Below are 20,187 nucleotides of genomic sequence, written 5' to 3'. Positions count from 1 at the left end.
TGCTTAACGAATATTGTTTATTTGTTTCCAGAACTAAAGGTGCCTGAGGCGGTCATGATGGCGCCTAATCTATTCCAGAAGACTAAGTCGCCACGCTCATCACCAGGGACCTTGCCTAGAAAATTACAGGTATGTATATTACACGCAATTCTAATAAAGTTTTTCATTGTTAGGAAATTGGTAGTAGGATGATTGGGTACGGTTGTTGTATTAATTTTTTTTGCTTCCAAACAACATAATTATTAAAGCCGTTTTTTAGTAGTTTATAGTTATTTGACTTTAAATTTATATTACAAAACACACAATAATAAATTCTATTAATAAAAAAACAGTCAAGTGCGAGTAGGACCTCCACACCCTTTTTCGTTCTCCTTTTATAAACGGACGTAATCAAACTTGACAAAAATAATTCATAAAATTCTGCGTCAAACAGATAAACGTCAAGTATGTCGCTAATTGCCGCCCCAAGACTTATCTTTTTATATGATTGAAACCAATACTTCTCAGAATTTTCCCTTAAAGAAGCACCTAATTAGAGTTTATCAATATAATTTAATTATTAATTATAACGACTGCATGTAAAAAAAGAAATTCGACAAAATATTTACTTTTGATTGACAAAATAAAATGAACCTCCCTTGTGCGTAAGTACCGCGCTAAAGATGACCCAACAATGTCAATCCTGTTAAGACTTATTACTGGAATGACCATTCCATTTGTGACCCATATCCATAGGTTCCATAATATTCGAGGCATTAGAACCGTGCTGGGGGGGTTGTAACAGATAACTATCCACCCAATACTCAGTCTTCCCAAGTAAGGGAGAACGTAGATTTATTAAACCCCACACAATATTCCAACTATTTTAGAGATATTACAATGTCTGGGTGATGTTTAATATAAAAAATATATCTAAATATTTTACCATCTATATTAAGTAAAAAGTTAATGCTATTTGTATAAAAAATATGAATTACAGTATACTACGCTACTTAAAACAGGATTACTTCTTGTTTCCCATCCGTCACACCTGGTGTAAAATAAATTTATTATGCTTCATGAACATCCTTTTATGGTTTAAATTTTTTTTTTCACGTTTTAATATTCTATCATTAAATACATATAAATAGCTTTACGCCTATGTTTGGCAAGTTGATTGTATATAATTATACTAAAATTATATCTTTTTTTTTCCAGAATGGCACAGAATCGGGAAGCCAATCAGTGGCGACGGCTGACTCCAGCCCTGGCAACTCAATGTCAGACGCTGAAAATTTCGAATGCTACGGCGAAGCGGATGCCGATGCTCCCGCTTCTAACACGTCAGTTTGTTTTAAAAACAGTATTAATTAATTATACTGTTATTTCTGTCAAGCACGCAAAATTTCATTAAAGTTACGTAAGATTAAAGATAGTCTGTTTCTGTCGGTTGTCGAAAGGTAGTCTGAAATTGATTCATCGAAACATAAAAAGCAGACCTATTCTAAATGATTATTTCCTGCCAAGTAATATTAACATTTTAATAATTTAAAATAGTATTTTCTCTGTAATACGTTATTTGTAAATGTCAATAAACACGTTATGTTATAAACAAACAAAAGTACAACGTGAAATATAAGTACAGGGAGGTACGAGTATGATAAAACTTCATTTCATCAATATATAAGTCTATATATTACATAGACTTATAATTATTTAGATGTAGATTCGATTTTACTTACATATTTTTCCAAAAAAACCCATGTATATAATTTTTATTTAACTGCAAATATTTTTATAAGCACATTGATCAAAATGTGCTTGAAAAATGAAATCTTGCTTAGTTGCTTACTTTACTAATATTATTAATGAATAAATAAACGTTTATAATTCAAAACAACCATAGCAGCAAAATAAGGGTAATTTCCTATTAATAGACCATAAATTAAGTTCTTACAGTTCAAAGACTTAGGTTGCATGTACGAGTATATACATAGTTCAATGTACCAGCTAAGTACCTGTTAGTAGTAAAAATTTTCTAGTTAAGCTGATAAGCTTATTAAAAGAATTTAGTACTAACGTTTTGGTACATGTGATTTTTAGGAGTTTCTTAAACGTGGTGCACGTGATAATTAGATTTATAATAAAATAGGAATAGTATAAGCAATGACTCATTTAGTTATACTAATTTTTAGTACCTAATCATTTTATACCATGATATTTGTACAGTAGTGATTTTTGTTTAGTTTTATAAAGATGTAAATTTCTATTCTCTAATAATATATGAATATAATATAGCAAAATATATCTATAACTATTTAACATAAAACTTCTTTTAATATGTACATTTATTGATAGATTGGAAAACGGATCCAGAAGTCCTGGAAATCAATTGAATCGTCACTCATGGACGCGGACCAGTCTTCGACGGACCCCGCCCAGGTATTCCTTTTTTATAAATATTTGAATTAAATATTAAATATGAAAAATATTTTTATAATGAATTAAGATCTGTTCTTATTATATACTTATTCAAATTTAGTAACTATAGATCCCATAGGCATTTCTAGAAAATAAAGTGTGACTTTTTATTTTTTTTAACGCAATTCTGTTTGCTGATAAAAATTGCTATGCAATTTCATATTTATTTTTGCACATTTTTTGCTAATGCTAGCTTATCACTTTTATATATTTTTTCGTAGCCACCAAGAAAACCTGCCGCATCGACGATGGGGCTCCATGCGACAGTAAGCCATTTTATTTTATGTTGCATGCTTACTTATAAAACTTCGTCACGCTTTTATAAGCTTTTCCATGTCATAGTTATTAAATCTAGTTAGATTAACCTTATGTTTATAAGAAATATTTAACTTTTTCTTTGTTGAGTTTAACTATGGTAACTTCATTGAATAATAACAAAATTATAAAATTAATTTTAAATAAGGCTTGCATACTATTTCATATTCTTTTTTTTCTTCCTCTGCGATCTTCTTTTTGCTGATATATTGTAAAAATCAACAAAATAGTTTAATACATCTGCGGATATACCTTAACAGCCAAAATTTGAACCCAAAACCATCGCTTCCAATTATACAAGTTACTAATTGCGCCGATATATACTTTGATATACATTATTGCTATAATATATTAGGTACATTAAAATGCACTTTAAACATATAAGTGACGTGACAGGCGTGACCACAGGAAATTATGTTAAAAGCCTTCCTGATCTACCTTCGTAACCATATTACGACATAACTTACTAGTTACATTATAAAGGAAAGTTGTAGGAAAAAATATTTTTCTACGTAAATATAATTTATTTTTATATTGATGACAAAATATGTCAATAAATTTTATTGTATTTATTTTTTTTAAGTGTTATTCTACACTTAGGAAAGTATACTTCTACTTGTGAGAAAGCCATATCTCACGATTTTAAAGTGGTACTTTCTCGTTCCTATGTTATTATTTTTAATAATGAAAGTTATTAACCAGTATTGATTCCATAGATACAACTAAAAATAAATCAAAGTAAGTTATATTAATATTATATTTGTATGAGATTTCTAAATGACTCAACCGGTAGTAAGATTTGAACTTTAGCTATTACGATTTATGATTCATAGACCGGCGTCTATTTAATGTACCTAATTATTTATGAAACACAAGTAAGTACATAAATGGATAATTATATCGTATTTTCTCACAATTAATTTAATATTATTCTTTGAAAGATGTAACTAGCTTCTTGATGTTTTATATTTCAATTTAATTTATTTTTATATATTAGATAATATATATTCCAATAAAAAATATACAATTGAGTGTCCGAACACTTGGCTGTCTTAGCCTATCCCGCTTAAACGGCAAGAATTCGTGGATCTAAATGAAAAAAAAAATTACTGACAATTTTTGCCCTTAAAGTTTTTAAAGGTTTGGAGTAATAGAACCATTAAAAGCCAGTATTTTAGAAAAAATCTTAACTGCAATAAAAATAAACTTTATTTATAGTTTCAGTTTAAACTTTTTTAGAAGTCTACAGTCATTTCGTGTAGGTTGTATATACTTCTATAACACTTCTATCAAATTTAGGATGTATGATTAATCAATAGATGTCACGCTAGCGACCGCAGACGTAGCAAAAAGGCCAACGAAAACTCGAGCCTATCTTTGTTTCATTCGCAAATAACAAAGTTTTTGCTAATCTATTTTCAATCTATTGTTGTACGGTGACTGCGTATATTTAGTTTACGACGCGAGTACAACAGCTGTCAGCCGTTATTAGGGACTTTATGACATTCGGAAATACTTATAATTACAAATATATCATAGAAATTCCGTAGTTGTTCTCAAATAATGTTAAATGTGTGATTGTAAACGCGACTGGTTGTGGGTTCGATCCCCACTCAAGGAAATGAAATATTTACTTAAATGTATATTTCCATTTCTTCTCTCTGGTTCTATTCAAAAGCGCGGCGTTGAGTCCCGCCATTCAACACGCTATGCATACAGATTCGACGGAACGTGGGGAACGGAGTGTTTTAAGACTAGGTTGCCTCTGTCTACCCTGTTGCGAGCGGGGGGATACAGCGTGAAGCTGATTTATTTATAATATGTTTTACAAAATACAATTTTAAAATACAAAAAATAACTAAGTCATATAAACTTAAGATTATTTTAATATGTATATATCCATACCTATATTATAAATTTGAAAGTAACTCTGTCTGTCTGTCTGTCTTTTACGCAATCAGGGCCAAACCGCTAATTTAATTGTGATAAAATACTCATATAGAGATACTTGAGGGTCTCGGGATGAACATAGGATACTTTTTTTTCTCATATTTGTAATATTTTAGATATATACCAATATATTAAAATACTTATTAATTTGGCATGCAATTAATTCCGCCATGTTAATAACATCCGTCGCTATGCGACCGTTGCTAAGCAACGATTTGCAAAGTTTGTTGTTAGAAAACGTCACCCAAAATGAGCTTGCTTAACGCATCTCTCTTATGAAAACTGAAAATAATTTCATAAATATATTTAACAAATATTCGCATAGTTCAAGCAGGCGTAGCCGCGTCCGGGTCCACTAGTTTTATTATATTTTTGAAATCATGCATTCACAAAATTTAGCAATTATCTTACAAACTATTGTCCTTGTACGTAGTCTCAACAGTTAACGTTCCAACAAACGAAATAATGTTGACGTTGCGTCACCCACGGTCAGGTAATTGTGGTTAGAGACGTGAACACGGCAATTTCGACTGGCCCACAATATACCGCTAACTTCTTTCCGTTTTCGCTAATTGCCGTCCTAATGAAGTCTTATGCAAGTTCAATACACGTGAACTATTACATAGAAATTGAAATATAACCCTTCACATAACGTAGGTACTTAAAAATTATTAATAATTGAAGAATCTTAGGATTTTTCTGTTTTTGTTGAGCACTACGAAAATAGATTACGACGTCTGGAAATATAATAAAGTAATATTTCAATTTCCTTTACTTTAATATTATAGGTTTGGAATAATAATAATACCATCACTTTTCTCATTCGATTCAAAAATCGTCATCATCATCAGGGACAGAGTACCTACCTTCTTCCCTCCCCTTCCGGTGTCGCTGTAAAAGCCAATAGGGCAGCATCAACAGCATTAACCTCATGATCGAAAAAAATAAAAAATCGTATTAATGTGTGATTTTTAAATTATCCATTTCTCTGCCATATATGTATAAACACATAATAAATACCATTAAAAGAACAATAAAAAAAAGTAAAAGAAATTAACACAAAATGCATATAGCTATACTGTAAGAAATGTACACAAACACCACCAAATGTATGTTTAGTTCAAGTTTAATTACAGTATTTAGAATTCGAAGGCGTATTAACGGTTAATGAAAGACAACCGTTTCCTGTTGTCATTCACACCATGCGCAGTAGGTGCGCGTTAGGTTTAAATTGATTATATTATTTATTTATTGTTAACTTTAATGATTTTGTTTTCTAAAGATATTCTTCTTTCCTCTTTACAACTGCTTACGTCGCATTTCTTCTTTTTTGGTGCAAAACTAGGCGTGAATGTTCATGTTAAACCAACCAACGTTTCACGAGTTTATTGATATTACAGAAAGCACGAGAAAAGTTCCTATTTAAGCACAATCCATATATGTAAAACATTTCACTTAACTGAACTAAATAATACTGAGAATTGTCTTTTAAAATATTTTTAATCTTTTCCTGATCTAAAGTAATATTTGGTAAATGTAATCCCAAAATAATCGAATCTGCACCCTTTCAACACCGTAACACGTACAAGAAGACTACAGAACTTCCTACGCATGAGTTTGCTATTAACAGTGACAATAACTCATAAACAAATTATAAGCAATCAAATAAACATCCAAACAAACCTGTATAATAAACATAAAATATTTACTTGTTTATTCCGTAGCGGACAGACGTGACGCCTTGTGAGAAGTTCGCTATATATATAATAAAAAAATGAATAACCTAGGACCGCAGCCTTAATAATTTAACAACTCGTTTCGCAGTCAGCCATTGTAGATAATTCATGCCTTTGGTGCTTGTCCACCATTCCTGCACTCTGCTGTGCTGTGATGCGTCAGTCCATCGCGACCGCTCGCCCATTCTACGCGGGTCCATTATTAAAGTAGCAAAAATTCTATTTTTTATAAACACAGTAAAATAAAATCCGGTCGTTATTTTTTCAATGTTATTGTTAATTGTATACACGTGCCTGGATATATGTAGGTAATTTTAGTGTCGTGTCTCGTATACCAACATATCGGATCACTATATAAGTTTTAAGGAATATTTGAACACTAATTCTTGTAAAGCTGGAGCGGAATAATTTCCACATGCACTACAGAAAGCGACCCTACAGGTTAGATATTTTATAACAAACAAGGCCAAGGTTCGACAGCTACTTTGAATTTAGAATGTAGGAGAATAGTTTTTTAAATGTACCAAAAAAGCCTTGTGTTTTATTACAATAAATTTATATATTTTTAACCTTAAATTTACGGTCTGATAAAAATTTTGTAATCACATTCACTTAAACTATGTAAGATTGTTTAGTTAAAATGCATTTAGTACATATTATAATTAGAATATGTAGAATTCATTATTTTTATTTATAATGAACAAGAAAGAATAAGTTGCAATAAAACTCACACAAGAATTTGGAAATATTTCAAAAGTTAATAGTAATAAGACGTATTTAGTCGTGGCGCAGCGGCACAAGGGTGTTACTGTAACGCGAAGGTTGTTTGTGGGTTCGATTCTCACTCGAGGAAGTGAAATATTTATTTACGTTTATATTTCCATTTCTTCGCTCTGGTGTCGAGGGAAACCGCGGCGTTAAGTTCTGCCATTCAACACGCAATGCCTCCAGCGTTCGGCAGAAAGTGGGGAACGGAGTGTCTTAACACTAGGTTCCCTCTGCCTACCCTGCTGTGTGCGGGATACAGCGTACTGCCTTTAAACTCCCTTTAAACTCCCCTTGCTCCTTTTGTATTTCAACTATTTTTATTAGACTGTGGACAAAGCAACAATGTGTACGCATGAGTATTTTATAGTGTCCATTCTATTGTTTGGATAATCAATGGTGTCCAACACGCAATGGCAATGGATTCACTTATTTAGCATAGGTTTTTTTATTCAACAAATACGAACAATACAAATAATTATGTAGGTGTACTTATTTATTAAAGTCATCACACAGTATGTAGTAAAAAATAGCCATTTAATAATAGGACTGTTGGTTTTTTATATAAATGTTATTTATATTCTTATTATATTTTATATTTATATTAAATAAAAACAAAAAAAAACAATATAATGATCACGCAACTTTTGATAGCAACGAAGCGTCACAGAGTAATTACTGAAAGAGAAAATAGACGACTATCAAAATTCTACAACACTTGATATATAACAGTGATACATGCTTTATAATATATGATAGTAAATTATACTACACTGTAATTAATTAAATATAATGGAATCTAAAATCTAATACAATTAATCTCTTCCTACGCTGCTAAACGCGGAAGGGCAAAAATTACACACTTTACTTATAGAAAAAACAAAAAAAAAACGTTTTTAATTTTTTGTTTAACAAATAAAAATTAAAACAAAATATTCAACTACTCTCTACTAAAAATGTCCCTGTCACATATATTTCAATACAATTACATATAATATACTATACAGTTAATAGTTTTAATAAATATACAAGAAATATTATAACTAAACATAATCGTGTGCCATTACAACATTAATCATATTCGATACTGGTAAAAATGGAAACTGTAAACATTCTTATTTCCGTAATTTATATAAAACTATCTAATTTAAAAATGAAGTAAACCCAATGAACAATGTATTTGATTGCAAGGAAAACTTAATTTTATTGCTACAAATATAAATAGCTACTAACAGCTAATAAAACACGTGTCTCTGGCTAGGCACGCTTGCCTTTGCCTAGTGATTTTGAAAAATTTTAACACTAAAGCGATGAAATAGGGGTTGAAACTTTGTATGGGGAAAAATAAAATCAGCACAGATTTTTATGAAATTTGAAATTCAGACTCTTAAAAATATTTAATTGAACACGTGTTTCGTGGTTTTTTATAGAATTCACGCCCTAACGGTGCAAATAAGGAGTTGAAAGTTTGTATGGAAAAATCTTTAAATCGCCACCGATTTTTATAAAATTTGAAATTTACACTCTTAAAAATATTTCATTGAACATATGTTTCGTGGTTTATTTTATTCACCCCCTAAGGGTGCAAATAAGCAGGCGGCGCTGGGCGCGTCCACTAGTAGATTAAAAAATGTCACTTATAAGTTACAAGTACCATCAATCACAAATTGACAACAGATTGGAAAGGAAACACATTTCATAGTTATCAATATAATTATCACAACCACGACGCATTGCTTCAGTGCATCGCTTTCTTACACAATTTCATGGCATGCGCGTATCCATGATTTCACCATCGCCCCTTATGTGCAAGCACAGCTTAGATAGCCATATAATATAAATAGCAATTATTATTTATATACATGAATATATTTTATACTATACCTATAATTAAACTGTAACTCATCACTGTCTGTACATGAAAGATATTAGGGGCATTTATTATTGTTATATTATAATCCAAAACAATGATTTTTATTTTTTTGTATGTTTATCTGTGCTTTTGTTTACGCTAATTACAGAAACGACCTAACCGATTTAAATGCAGTTTTCACTATTATATTTTAGCAAACTTCCCTTAACATTGAGTGTTTGTTTTATTTCAATTGGTTCAAAAATAAAAAAAATATGTCAATATAAACAATTGCTTGCGACAATATTGCTATAAAATTAATATTTTATTGAATTAGCTGAAATTATATCTATAAGTATATGGATATTGTCTTTACCATGATAATATTATTAGATAAAAAAGTAATTCAGGTGAGAAAATAAATAATTAGTAGTTCAAGCGAATTAAACCGCTAACAGTTCGAGTATACTTACTTACAATAAATATAACGTTCAAATTCTTGAAGTAATGCATAATAGGAACAAATATACTTCAATTAAATGAATGAAGTAACAACCAAAAATTCTAACTATTTCTAAAGCAATGCACAACGGCTGTTAAAACCGTCGAAATAGTATGTTTATGTAATATAATTGCTTACGTACAGATGCACACAAAAGCGATAATTGTTAGCGCTCGACATGCAAAAATATTTCCTTCTTTCTCCGTAACGTTAACTCGCACTTTTCTACTCTAAGTACGAAGCATATAAGAGCAATATAGTAATTTAATTTATAATATCTTACTTTACATCATGCTCTTCCATTGTGATACGCGCACATGCCTTCTTATAACGAGCGACGCCTACTTTTACATTTTATAACAAAATTGCTTCACAAGTTTCTCTTATAATTTATTTTTAACAATAAAGTATAAACGTATGTTTTTACTTTATTAATATTCTACTTTATTGTTTCAGCTCAGGGAAGCGACAAATTGGCGCCAATGTCTTAGCAAGGTAATAATTTTATTATATTAATTATGTATAGTCTGTAACATATATATTTTTTAAATAATTGAATAAATTTTAATATTGATTTATATGGAAAAAATTTGAACAATATTTTTTAAAATTTTTTTTTTTCATGAAAAAAATATCTTAGTATAATTAATATAAGTATGTCAGGAAAGTAAAAATACGACGTAATACCTACAATAAACGCCATCTATGGCAACAAGTTGTAACTAAACTGAAAATGCAACGTTACTATTAATGTCATTTTATGATTTATGATAGATGGCGTTGAAACCTACTACTTATTAAAATAGATGTCGCTGTCTATTGCAAATTAAAATCGTTCCAATTCAAATCTTCTCCTGAGGTGTCCTGAATAGCTAATCGAGTGAGGCATTATTATTGTTTTAGCCAATTGTACCGGTCGTCGTCCTTTAACTCATCCGGGTGCGGGTCGGGCGGGGAGCCGGCTGACGACATGTACTCTGATGTCTCACTTGAAGAGGATGTGCAAGGTCTTAACTACAAGGTCAGTATTTAAGACATTGGCTTGATACTATGAGGAATTTATTTGATATTAATCTACACGTAATAGCAATGTAATGAAACTATATAATAACGTCTCATTATTAAAAAAAAATAGTTTTGCTGGCATCCGCATTACAAAACCTAGATTTCCTATATTACCTACCGGCAATTTTTCCCGCCATTGCTAAACATGCTGCACAGAATGTGAATTAATTTACAATAGTAGTTAAAAACTAGATTAGAATTTATTGTAATTTTTAAGTTTACTTCTTATTTGGTATTAGAAATTTCAGGAATTTATGTCAATGAGAATTACAATTTATAATAGTTGACTAATTTTACAGAATAGATTTTTTCCTATATTATAAGTTCCCACTTTGTGCCAAATTTCAAACTGTTGGTCCATGGCAAGTAGCCTACAGGTTTTAATTATGTGGCCAATTTCATAAAAACACATGCAGCAAGAACGCCGCATAAATATTCGTATCATTTGATTGCATCAGGTTTCTAAGAAGCTTCATTTGTTTATTCATGCAAGGGACCGTACAAATGTACATTTGATAATGAAATATACAAAAAATCGACAATACATAATGTTTGTATCAAAAATAGACAAAAGTAAATATTTGAAAATTATGAAAACGAACTTCAATTCTTCATTGAAATGAAATTGATAAGAAGCGTGTTGTTCGTAGAAAATTACCTTAAAGTCTTGGTAGACCGGTTTCGTTATCGTGTGTCATTGGCAAGTCATCATGCATCACTTGTGATAGTAGTTATGTCAACTTCCTTCCTGACGATATAAAGTAGAGTTTACCTAGGAAAATAGTTTATGTAAGGACGCAAAATGAGTGCAAGTAATTAATTGTTTTAGGTTCTTTAAGTTTTTATAGTGAAAGTAATACTTCTAATACCTATTTATTATAATTGGAGGCTTAACCTTTAACTATGGACGTGATTTTTTTATAACACACATATGGACGTCGGGTCTGTCAGACCAGTGTATTTATTGGTCATATTCCGTCTGTTTTTTAAAGGAAGAATACAATTTTATGTTTTAGTTTATATGAATAGCCTCAAATCAAGCAAAATCAATATAAATAAAATCGCTTTTTATTAAAGTTTACGCATCACAACGATTTAAGTAACTTAAAGTCACAATTTCAGTCTTTGGCCACATGGGATGGCTCTTAAGAAAATAATACTATAAAAAAAAGACAGATAATAAAATAAATATTTTTTCAACAAAATATAAAGTCTAACAAATAAAAAAAATAAACAAATTACATCTTATGTTATAAAATAAAAATTTTGACAACACCTCAAGATAAGGTATTATTGAACATCGATACACAATGGCTTTCAACATTGTAGGCAAACAGGACGATTGCAGTCAACATAAGTATGTGTTGTCTTTCTATATATCTTTTGGGGGCAAAATATACATGTTTTTCAAGAACCCAAAACTATTTTTTTAGCTTTATGTTCAATAAATGATAGATAAGATCGCGAAACGCGAGTCAAAGTCATTCTCAATTCTTAGAGTAGTTTAGTGTACGAAACGCGTCTTTTTATTTGATAAAGTGCTATTTTCTTTATAAAATGTCGTCGTCCAATTCTCTTGTTTGATGTTGATTATATAGTACCGATATTTTTGTCCCTGATGTGCTTGGTCGATCATTTTTTTCCATTTTATCATAAAAACAAAAAAAATTGAATCTTTTTTAGGTAAATAATATTTATATTACTAAAATATATAACAAACAATGCAAAATAATATATGATATATAACAACAAAAACATTTGAATACAAATAATACAATTAAAATATTAAAGTATATTTTGTAATATTATAAAACTATATGGCGTTTTGAAATCATTCATGTATGGAAAACATGGACGTCGGGTCTGACAGACCCAGGCCCAGTTTAGAAAGTTAAATACTCACGTGTTTTGAACCCAGAGACACAACCACTGCTATCTACATTCATTTTGCCATTAATACGAAAGGTACTGAGCGACTCAGTGGCGGAAGTCACCGAGAAGTGGCCGATTTGTAGAATTCGTAGACCCACATGGGTCTGTGAGACCCGACGTCCATACTTAAAGGTTAAAATAATTAAAATTACTAATTGTTATATATTCGTTTTATCAATATGAGACGTTATTTACTAGCCCGGCTTAGGTACAGGCCGAGTAGAACTGCCCTCTCAAATATCCTTAAGAAAATTGCTTATATATCTCCTATATTTAATTTATTAAACAAGAAAAAAATAAAAGAGTATCTATATGTGTACTACTTTTATCACAATTTGATTTATGAGATTCAAACATTTTTCTAAACTTACGCACAAATGTATATTAGAAATTATTTACGGAGCTGTGTCATTTTCATGACTAAAGAGAGTTTATTTAGTTGGTAAAAACACTTATTCACCAAGCGTAATCGTTGTAGCTGTAGCCACCTCCAAACGTGTTTGTTCTTAAATATGACTAGGTATATATTTTTTATATCTAATATCATCCTAGAGATTTGACGAAACATTGAAAAGAACTCAGAATGACATAATTAAATAGAAAATAAATTAATATCTACAGCATATCTTGACGTTATTCATTGGTGTAGCGCCTGGCTAGACTAGCTAAATAACCTTATTAATTTGAATAGTTTTATTATAAATATACATAATTATAAAATTATATAAAAAAATATTTTTAAATACAACTTACGTATATATATTATTCTTATTAATAAATCAATCCAAGGTCGAGTTGGGCACCAGCCAAATCCAAAAATAAATGTTTCGCTACTCTTATTAAAAGTGCGACGGCATCTGCAGTAGTCATCCATAATAAATGCAATAGCTTAATATAAATTTATGTTTAAGCGTACCAGATATTATGGTAAAGGTTTAACTATGGATTTTATTATATATTTACTTATTCTAAAACTTAGTATACCTTGAGCTATTATGAGCGAAAAGAAACCGAAATATCGGTTCAATTGATTTTACTGTAAAAAATATTTCACTGACTGAAAATCCATCGCTCGCTCTACATCGCAAGTACTTTTTTTAGATTGACACGACACTAGGTACCAGGGCCAGGGGATACTCTGATCTTGATTTATGAAAATAATATAAATGTAAGTTGCTATAAGTTCCAACTGGATCAAACCCATAACTATCAAACACAATACCAATTTAGATGAATGTAAAAAATACACAAGTTAAATGGTCCAATTTTTGTAATTTTACTTTAATTACTTTTCAGACAGTTACTGAAAGCTTAATATTACATTCTTAAACATACCTAGTCATAATCTGTTGAGATATGAATTATTAGTTTACTGTATATTATTGTTTATTTTATTTTATTGAGTGAACCCTCGTCCAAGAAATTTGTTTCTTTAAAGGAGTTAAACTAGATATATTTGAATCTATTTTCAAATTAACCAATTTATTGCAACTACATTGTGCGTTCGCCATTTCGCAAATCAGCCAAATTATATTGCGAAGTTAAATCGACGATATCGACAGGAAGAGCACAATTGCATTTTTTTACCTTCCACTACATGACAACATTCTGCTGAAACAAAAAACGCATTAAAGTCTACTATTTTAAAATATAATTAAGTAATAATATTTATTTATGTTTTTAATTAAGTATTTTAATTTAAAACATAAATAAGTCGGCCGTATTCTGCTCTTATATTATATTAACAATTTATTCATCACAAATGATATATGAACGGAAATTAACAGACGCCATTACACCCAATAAAGGCATAAGCGTCCATTAAAGGAACATAATCCATAACGCCTGTTCGATGACCCTAATATGAATATAGAGGAAAAAAATTAAAACAATAGACCGCCCCGGTTCATTACACAGTTCGTAGCGACTGCGACGACAGGAAACAGCGCGTGCGCACCTTCCGGTCAGATGCGTGTCCATATGATAAACAATCGATATGGAATAACAATCATAATTCGATATATATACACAGTGATCGGTAGGTATTGTTTTGATTAGTTCTTCCTTAAAATAAATTATATTTTTTTAAATTTAATAACATTAGTAATCGCAGTTGTTATGGTTATAAAAGTTAAGATGTAAATAAATAAATACATACATATATTTTGATGAAATTGACTAACTATAACTGAACTAGTGGACGCGCGCAGCTTCGCTTGCTTATTTAAGTGTGAATTTTAATAAACCATAAAACACGTTTTCAATGAAATATTTTTAAAACTCTAAATTTAAAATTTTATAAAAATCGGTGGCGATTTAATTTTTTTTCCATACAAACTTTCAACCCCTATTTCACCCCTTTAGGGTTAAAATTTTTCAAAATCCCTTCTTAGTGGATGTCCAGATTACGAAAGTAAACATCTGTCCAAATTTCAAGTTTCTACCATCAGCGGTCATGGCTGTGCGTGCGTCTTACCTCAGTCAGTGAGGACAAGTCCTTTTATATATAAAGATAAGACAACAATTATTCTATGGTAATCAAACTTACTAAAAAAATTATAAATTTACAACAGTGTAGATAATTTACCTTTAAAATATGTAATAGAAAAGTGGATTTTGTTGTTCAAAAAAAATTCTATTACATAAACACCTAACTGACGTAACAGTATTAATTCAAGGAAAGGACATTTCATAGTTAATTGGCATAGACAATCTTCTACGTAGATTGATACCCACCTATTAAAGTTAGTTATATCTAATGAATAGGAAACGTAAGAGATATATTATTTCCAATTTCCCTTTCTCATTCAATACAAAAACCGTAACATTCTCAAAGCTTCAAGTGTTTACAATTCTTGAAATACGCAAAAGTTCATTTCGTCTACGTGGGCGATGTCTATGGTTGGCATTTCTAAAACTAGCAATGTGTACTGTAGAGAAAGTTAGAATAGTGTTTATTTTAAAGCAATAAGGGCTATTATGGACGTATTGGAAGGTTTGCAACTGGCTCGTAATGCAACGGACAATGGGCCTGGGAGAAACTGCACGCAACATTACCTAGATAGGCGTGTACATAAATAATGCATTAAAACAAACAGCGAACTGTATGCTTGAATTAATTTGTCATTATGGTTTGTTATGATTGTTATTATAAATTTAATATGCTGGCAACAAAAAAAAATTGTGTAATGGCAATAATTTGAATTTAAATAAATATATATATAAATAAGCATAGTAATTTCAAATGTATTAGGCCCTTACTTGAAACGCTCTCAAGTCTGAGATCAACTTTGAGAAGTCGTTTTTATTGAATGAATGAAAACAAAGGTGTCACAAAGTCCAAATAGGGGGCTTAGTTTAATAAAGTAATAAAGTATGCTTAGTTGGAGTATATTTTTAATTGAATATGATTTAATTAAGGGGGGGTGTGACGTGAAGTAGCATATGAAGAGCAATCCATTACGTAAAGTAATATGTGTAGACAATTAGTCCAGATTAGTTTTTATGGTTTTTTAATCATTCATTTTCTAGTTATGTAACAAAGGTTATTATTATTTAGCTTGCTTGAAAGGTTATTATTATTTAGCTTCCGTACATAGCATGGTAGAAACCATACTATGTACGGAATACAGCAGACGGAGACTCTAGTGTTAACACACTTTGCAATTAACTTCCGGTCCCTACTTTCCGCCAAATTCTAGAGACATTGCGTATTAAATGATGGAACTCAACACCGCACTTTTTTTTGATACTAGAGCGAAGGAATGAAAATTATTTCATTTCCGCGAGTGGAAATTGAACCTCCAGCCCCTCTCGTTTACAGTCGCACTCTTGTGTGAACTAACCGTAATTTCCTGCTCCTTACCTCACAAATTTTAATAACCTGAACCTGCCTAAATCTACATAATTTATTAGACGTAGGTATAATATATTGCAGTAAACAATAGGATATGCCCGTACAGTGGGTGTTGTGTGGGCGTGCAAAATGTGTCAAGGATGCTGTCATACCTACATCCTAAATATTTATATTGATAATTATAACTATTAAATGAAAATTGATCAAACCACATGTCAATTAAAAAACTAACTTTAACTTATGGTCATTATTAAATATCGATAGATATTACAGAAATTTAATCAGAAAGTAAGCAATATTTTATTCTATTCTCACTCGAGGAAATGAAATAGTTAATATTTTCTTGAATGTCTCAACACCAGGTCCACAGATTCCTTCTGCCTACCCAGCTATATGCGAAATACACGTAAAAAAAAATTCTTGACTTTCCAGAATGAAAAGATAATTTTAAACCTGGAATAAAAAAATTACATCATTTTCACGCCATCAATCAACCAAACGATCTTCATAATTTCAAATATGAAATAAGATCGATACGCGTTGCATAACATAATGGAAATGATAAAATATGTCTGTCACTCTATCTATAATGTCTTATCGAATGAGTGTGAAAAAAATAGCCTTGCATGCAATTCTAAACACATGTGAAATTATTAATTCCGGGTTCTAGATATTTGTTTTTTGGTCATCTTGGTTAACATAACGTATTTCAATATTTTAGTTATATTATGCCTTGATGCTGGAGAGAGAAGGAAAGAAAAATATTAATAAGTAAAAATTCATTCCCTCGAATGGTGATCGAATTTGGTGATGTGGGTAACGGAGTGCACTATGTTCCCTTTGTGTGTGTGGGATTCAATGTGAAGCTGATTTTTTAGTAACTTTATGTAAAGACGTATACGTAAAAGTGTATAATTATCGCGCTCATATAATCTTATTAGTGTAACATGTCCATCGTCTTCTTCAATATATCAAAGCCTTACAAGTGTAAAGTCGTCCTAAGGTTATCTAACTGGGTGTTCTAAAATGTGAATTCAAAAAAACCTGTGAAACAGAAAGTGCTGGCTGGTGTGAAGGAACGCGTGCGAAATATTCACTATTGTTTGAGACGCGATCTACCTGCTCTCAGTAAGAAGTTACGTATTTGATATTTTGTTATATTAATCAGTTTAAACGTCTAATATAAGTATGTTAGTGAAAATTTAACAAATTATATTCGTCTCTATGTATAACGCCTCTTTTTTTTCATCACGGATAAGTCATTTTTCAGGTATGTGAAGAATAATAATGATAATAATAAATACTTAGTTTTTCGTTAATTGTTCGATAATATGTTTTTCTTCTGCACGTTTTAATATATTATATTCTTGCAAGATTCATTGCTTTGTGTGTAATAATAATTCTAGATATTTTAAACAATATAAAAATCTTTGATATCACCGATGACGTCCACTACCACCATCGACAACACTACATATTTATAATATGAATAGTATTTCTAATGTCTAACAAATAGATCAAAGATATTTGCGAAATGCAGTACAACACCTTTCCTGGCGATGTTGCAATACTGGGCGCCATCAGAAATAGTTTCTCTAGATCTTGTTTAGTTATAATAACAAAATTTAAACTTTGGTCATAATTTTAGGTTTAAAAATAAATAAATTAGTTTAAATAAAATTAATCTAGATCACGCATATAAAAAATGTAACAATCGGTCCACGATAGGCTGAGCACATGTTCAAGCCATCTGTACTAGATCTTGCAATCTAGACTAATTGCTATTATTAGAGTTTGAGTGGGATAAACGAAGCGTGAGGGGTCGAATGTTACAAGTTGCGTTAAAATACTCTAGTAAAATTAGTTTTAGTCTCATTTATAATAATGTGTTAGATATCTCGAGCTAAAATTTTGATTGTATTGTTATTTATATTGAACAACTGATTTGTTCTTAATAATCTTTTTAAACAGTCTGAGGTTCATAAAAACAATATTTCTACTATGAATATGACCTTCACAGATTGTCTTTGAACGACTTTGTCTCTTCTAGAATCAATTACAAAGTAAATATTGTACAAGAACAGTGTAAATATCCGAATATTATTTATTTTTTGCATGTAGGTGCTAACTTCATATTCTATATAATTACAGAACAAATTACTTAGATATTAAAAAATATACCAAGAAATTTTTAAGGATTCACTATGATTGTTAACTATATTTTTTATACATTCACAAAAAATATAATTTCTAATATTTTTCTATATTAGGTATAAGCAATTCTTCAGTTATAAGCAATTTTTCAATTTGATTAATACTTTATTCATAGAATGAATAAGGGGGAAATACGAACGATTAGCTATTGCGAGTACGAGTACCTATTGCGTGTTCAATACCAATCCTGGCTGACTAATACCATCCAGAACTTGGATTTTTGATTCAGGACAAAGCTGAAAAGACTAAAAAATACTAAAAATTCTTTCCTTAAAAATGTAAATTTTACATTTTTTGCAAGATATGTTAACATATAAATCGGGTGAATTTTATATAAAAAAACAATACGTAAAAAAAGGGTTTCATTCGATTGACGTTATTGTAATTTTTGGAAAATTCTAAATTATAGTAATATCTTTAAATATACCTAATAACGGCGACGCTTATGTGGAACAAAATAATCTCATGAGTTTATTGTTTGAGACTGACATAACTCTTAACTACTTGCTATTACAGATTAACAAAAAGTTCATTATAATAGCTTATTGTTCTGTAATTTTTATACCCCATACTATGTCGCCGACAAGATCTAGCATTCACATTCAATTATTTGCACATTAGGTAAATGTGTAATAAAAAAAACGAAAGGTTACTAATTATATAAAATTGAAAGTGAAACTAGAACATCTGCTTGTAATTTATCGTCTACAAAATAAGTTAAGAGGAATTTAAGAAATTTTACATGAAAATGTTATTTTACCTACTATTAAAAACATTTCTTTTAGGCACGTAACCTTTAAAAGTTCGATTGAATATTTTTTTTCTGAATAATTTTCATCGTCTAGACATCAGTGTTACTAAAATCAATCGTGAATCAATTATTAAAATTTTAATAATTTCACTTTGAAACTGACTCTACTATTTTAAAATTTAACTTCTCTTTTGTAAAAAATACATGTTTACATAGAATATATTAATAAAATAAATGATTATTTCCTTTCTATATGCAAATGCATGTAGAATGTAAATACATTCATTACATAATTAAAGTATTTATATTATACTCTTGCCTCAACTAATCGATCACTTTAGTAGACTTAGCGTTGTTACTTAACCTTCAGAATCAAAAAGTCGTTTTTTTTATAAATATACGTATTATATAGACTGAATTATATATATGTTAATTATTCTGTATTAGTTTCTAATAAAACTAAATAACGAACAGAACATTACTGCGTTCACGCATTATGTAGAATCGCTTGTCTGAATGACCCAGCAATCAAGGTGGCCCCTCGCCCATAACATTACGAGATGCAACCAGACTAGGGGAGCGAATGCAAGGGGTTATTGCCTTGCAACTATCCATCAGATAGTGCATGTGTGTAGACTGTAGGGAGCGAATAAAGTTTATTTGTATGGCTCTGTGGCGTTGGCAAGGCAGGCTGATAATCACGCCGCGCCGACGGGTGGGGCGCGCCGGCCGCCGCACAGTGCTGGTCGCGACGGTGACTCAACACAACGTATTTGTTCATTATTAAAC

The 20,187-nt window shown here is 30.4% G+C and overlaps 1 protein-coding gene across 8 annotated transcripts in view; it reads left to right on the top strand.

Annotated features, from left to right (window-relative positions):
* The window catches only part of nuf (rab11 family-interacting protein nuf), a 57,489-nt gene that overhangs the window by 22,490 nt on the left and 14,812 nt on the right, over window positions 1-20,187 (top strand). For 7 of the 8 annotated variants that reach the window (XM_085188097.1, XM_085188095.1, XM_085188094.1 and 4 more), the window contains 6 exons: window positions 32-129; window positions 1,198-1,322; window positions 2,338-2,421; window positions 2,682-2,726; window positions 10,037-10,075; window positions 10,484-10,601. In XM_085188097.1, the coding sequence (XP_085044223.1) occupies window positions 55-129; window positions 1,198-1,322; window positions 2,338-2,421; window positions 2,682-2,726; window positions 10,037-10,075; window positions 10,484-10,601 (486 nt within the window). In that variant the 5' untranslated portion in view covers window positions 32-54. The remainder of the gene's footprint in view (window positions 1-31; window positions 130-1,197; window positions 1,323-2,337; window positions 2,422-2,681; window positions 2,727-10,036; window positions 10,076-10,483; window positions 10,602-20,187) is intronic. The other variant, XM_085188093.1, reaches the window with a different exon arrangement.

The sequence above is a fragment of the Heliconius melpomene genome, chromosome 7 (assembly GCF_056956725.1).
Source record: "Heliconius melpomene rosina isolate 202511_hmr_F chromosome 7, ASM5695672v1, whole genome shotgun sequence".
Taxonomy (NCBI): Eukaryota; Metazoa; Arthropoda; class Insecta; order Lepidoptera; family Nymphalidae; genus Heliconius; species Heliconius melpomene.
Note: the sequence above shows the minus strand (reverse complement) of the source record. Positions and strands in the feature narration are given on the sequence as shown.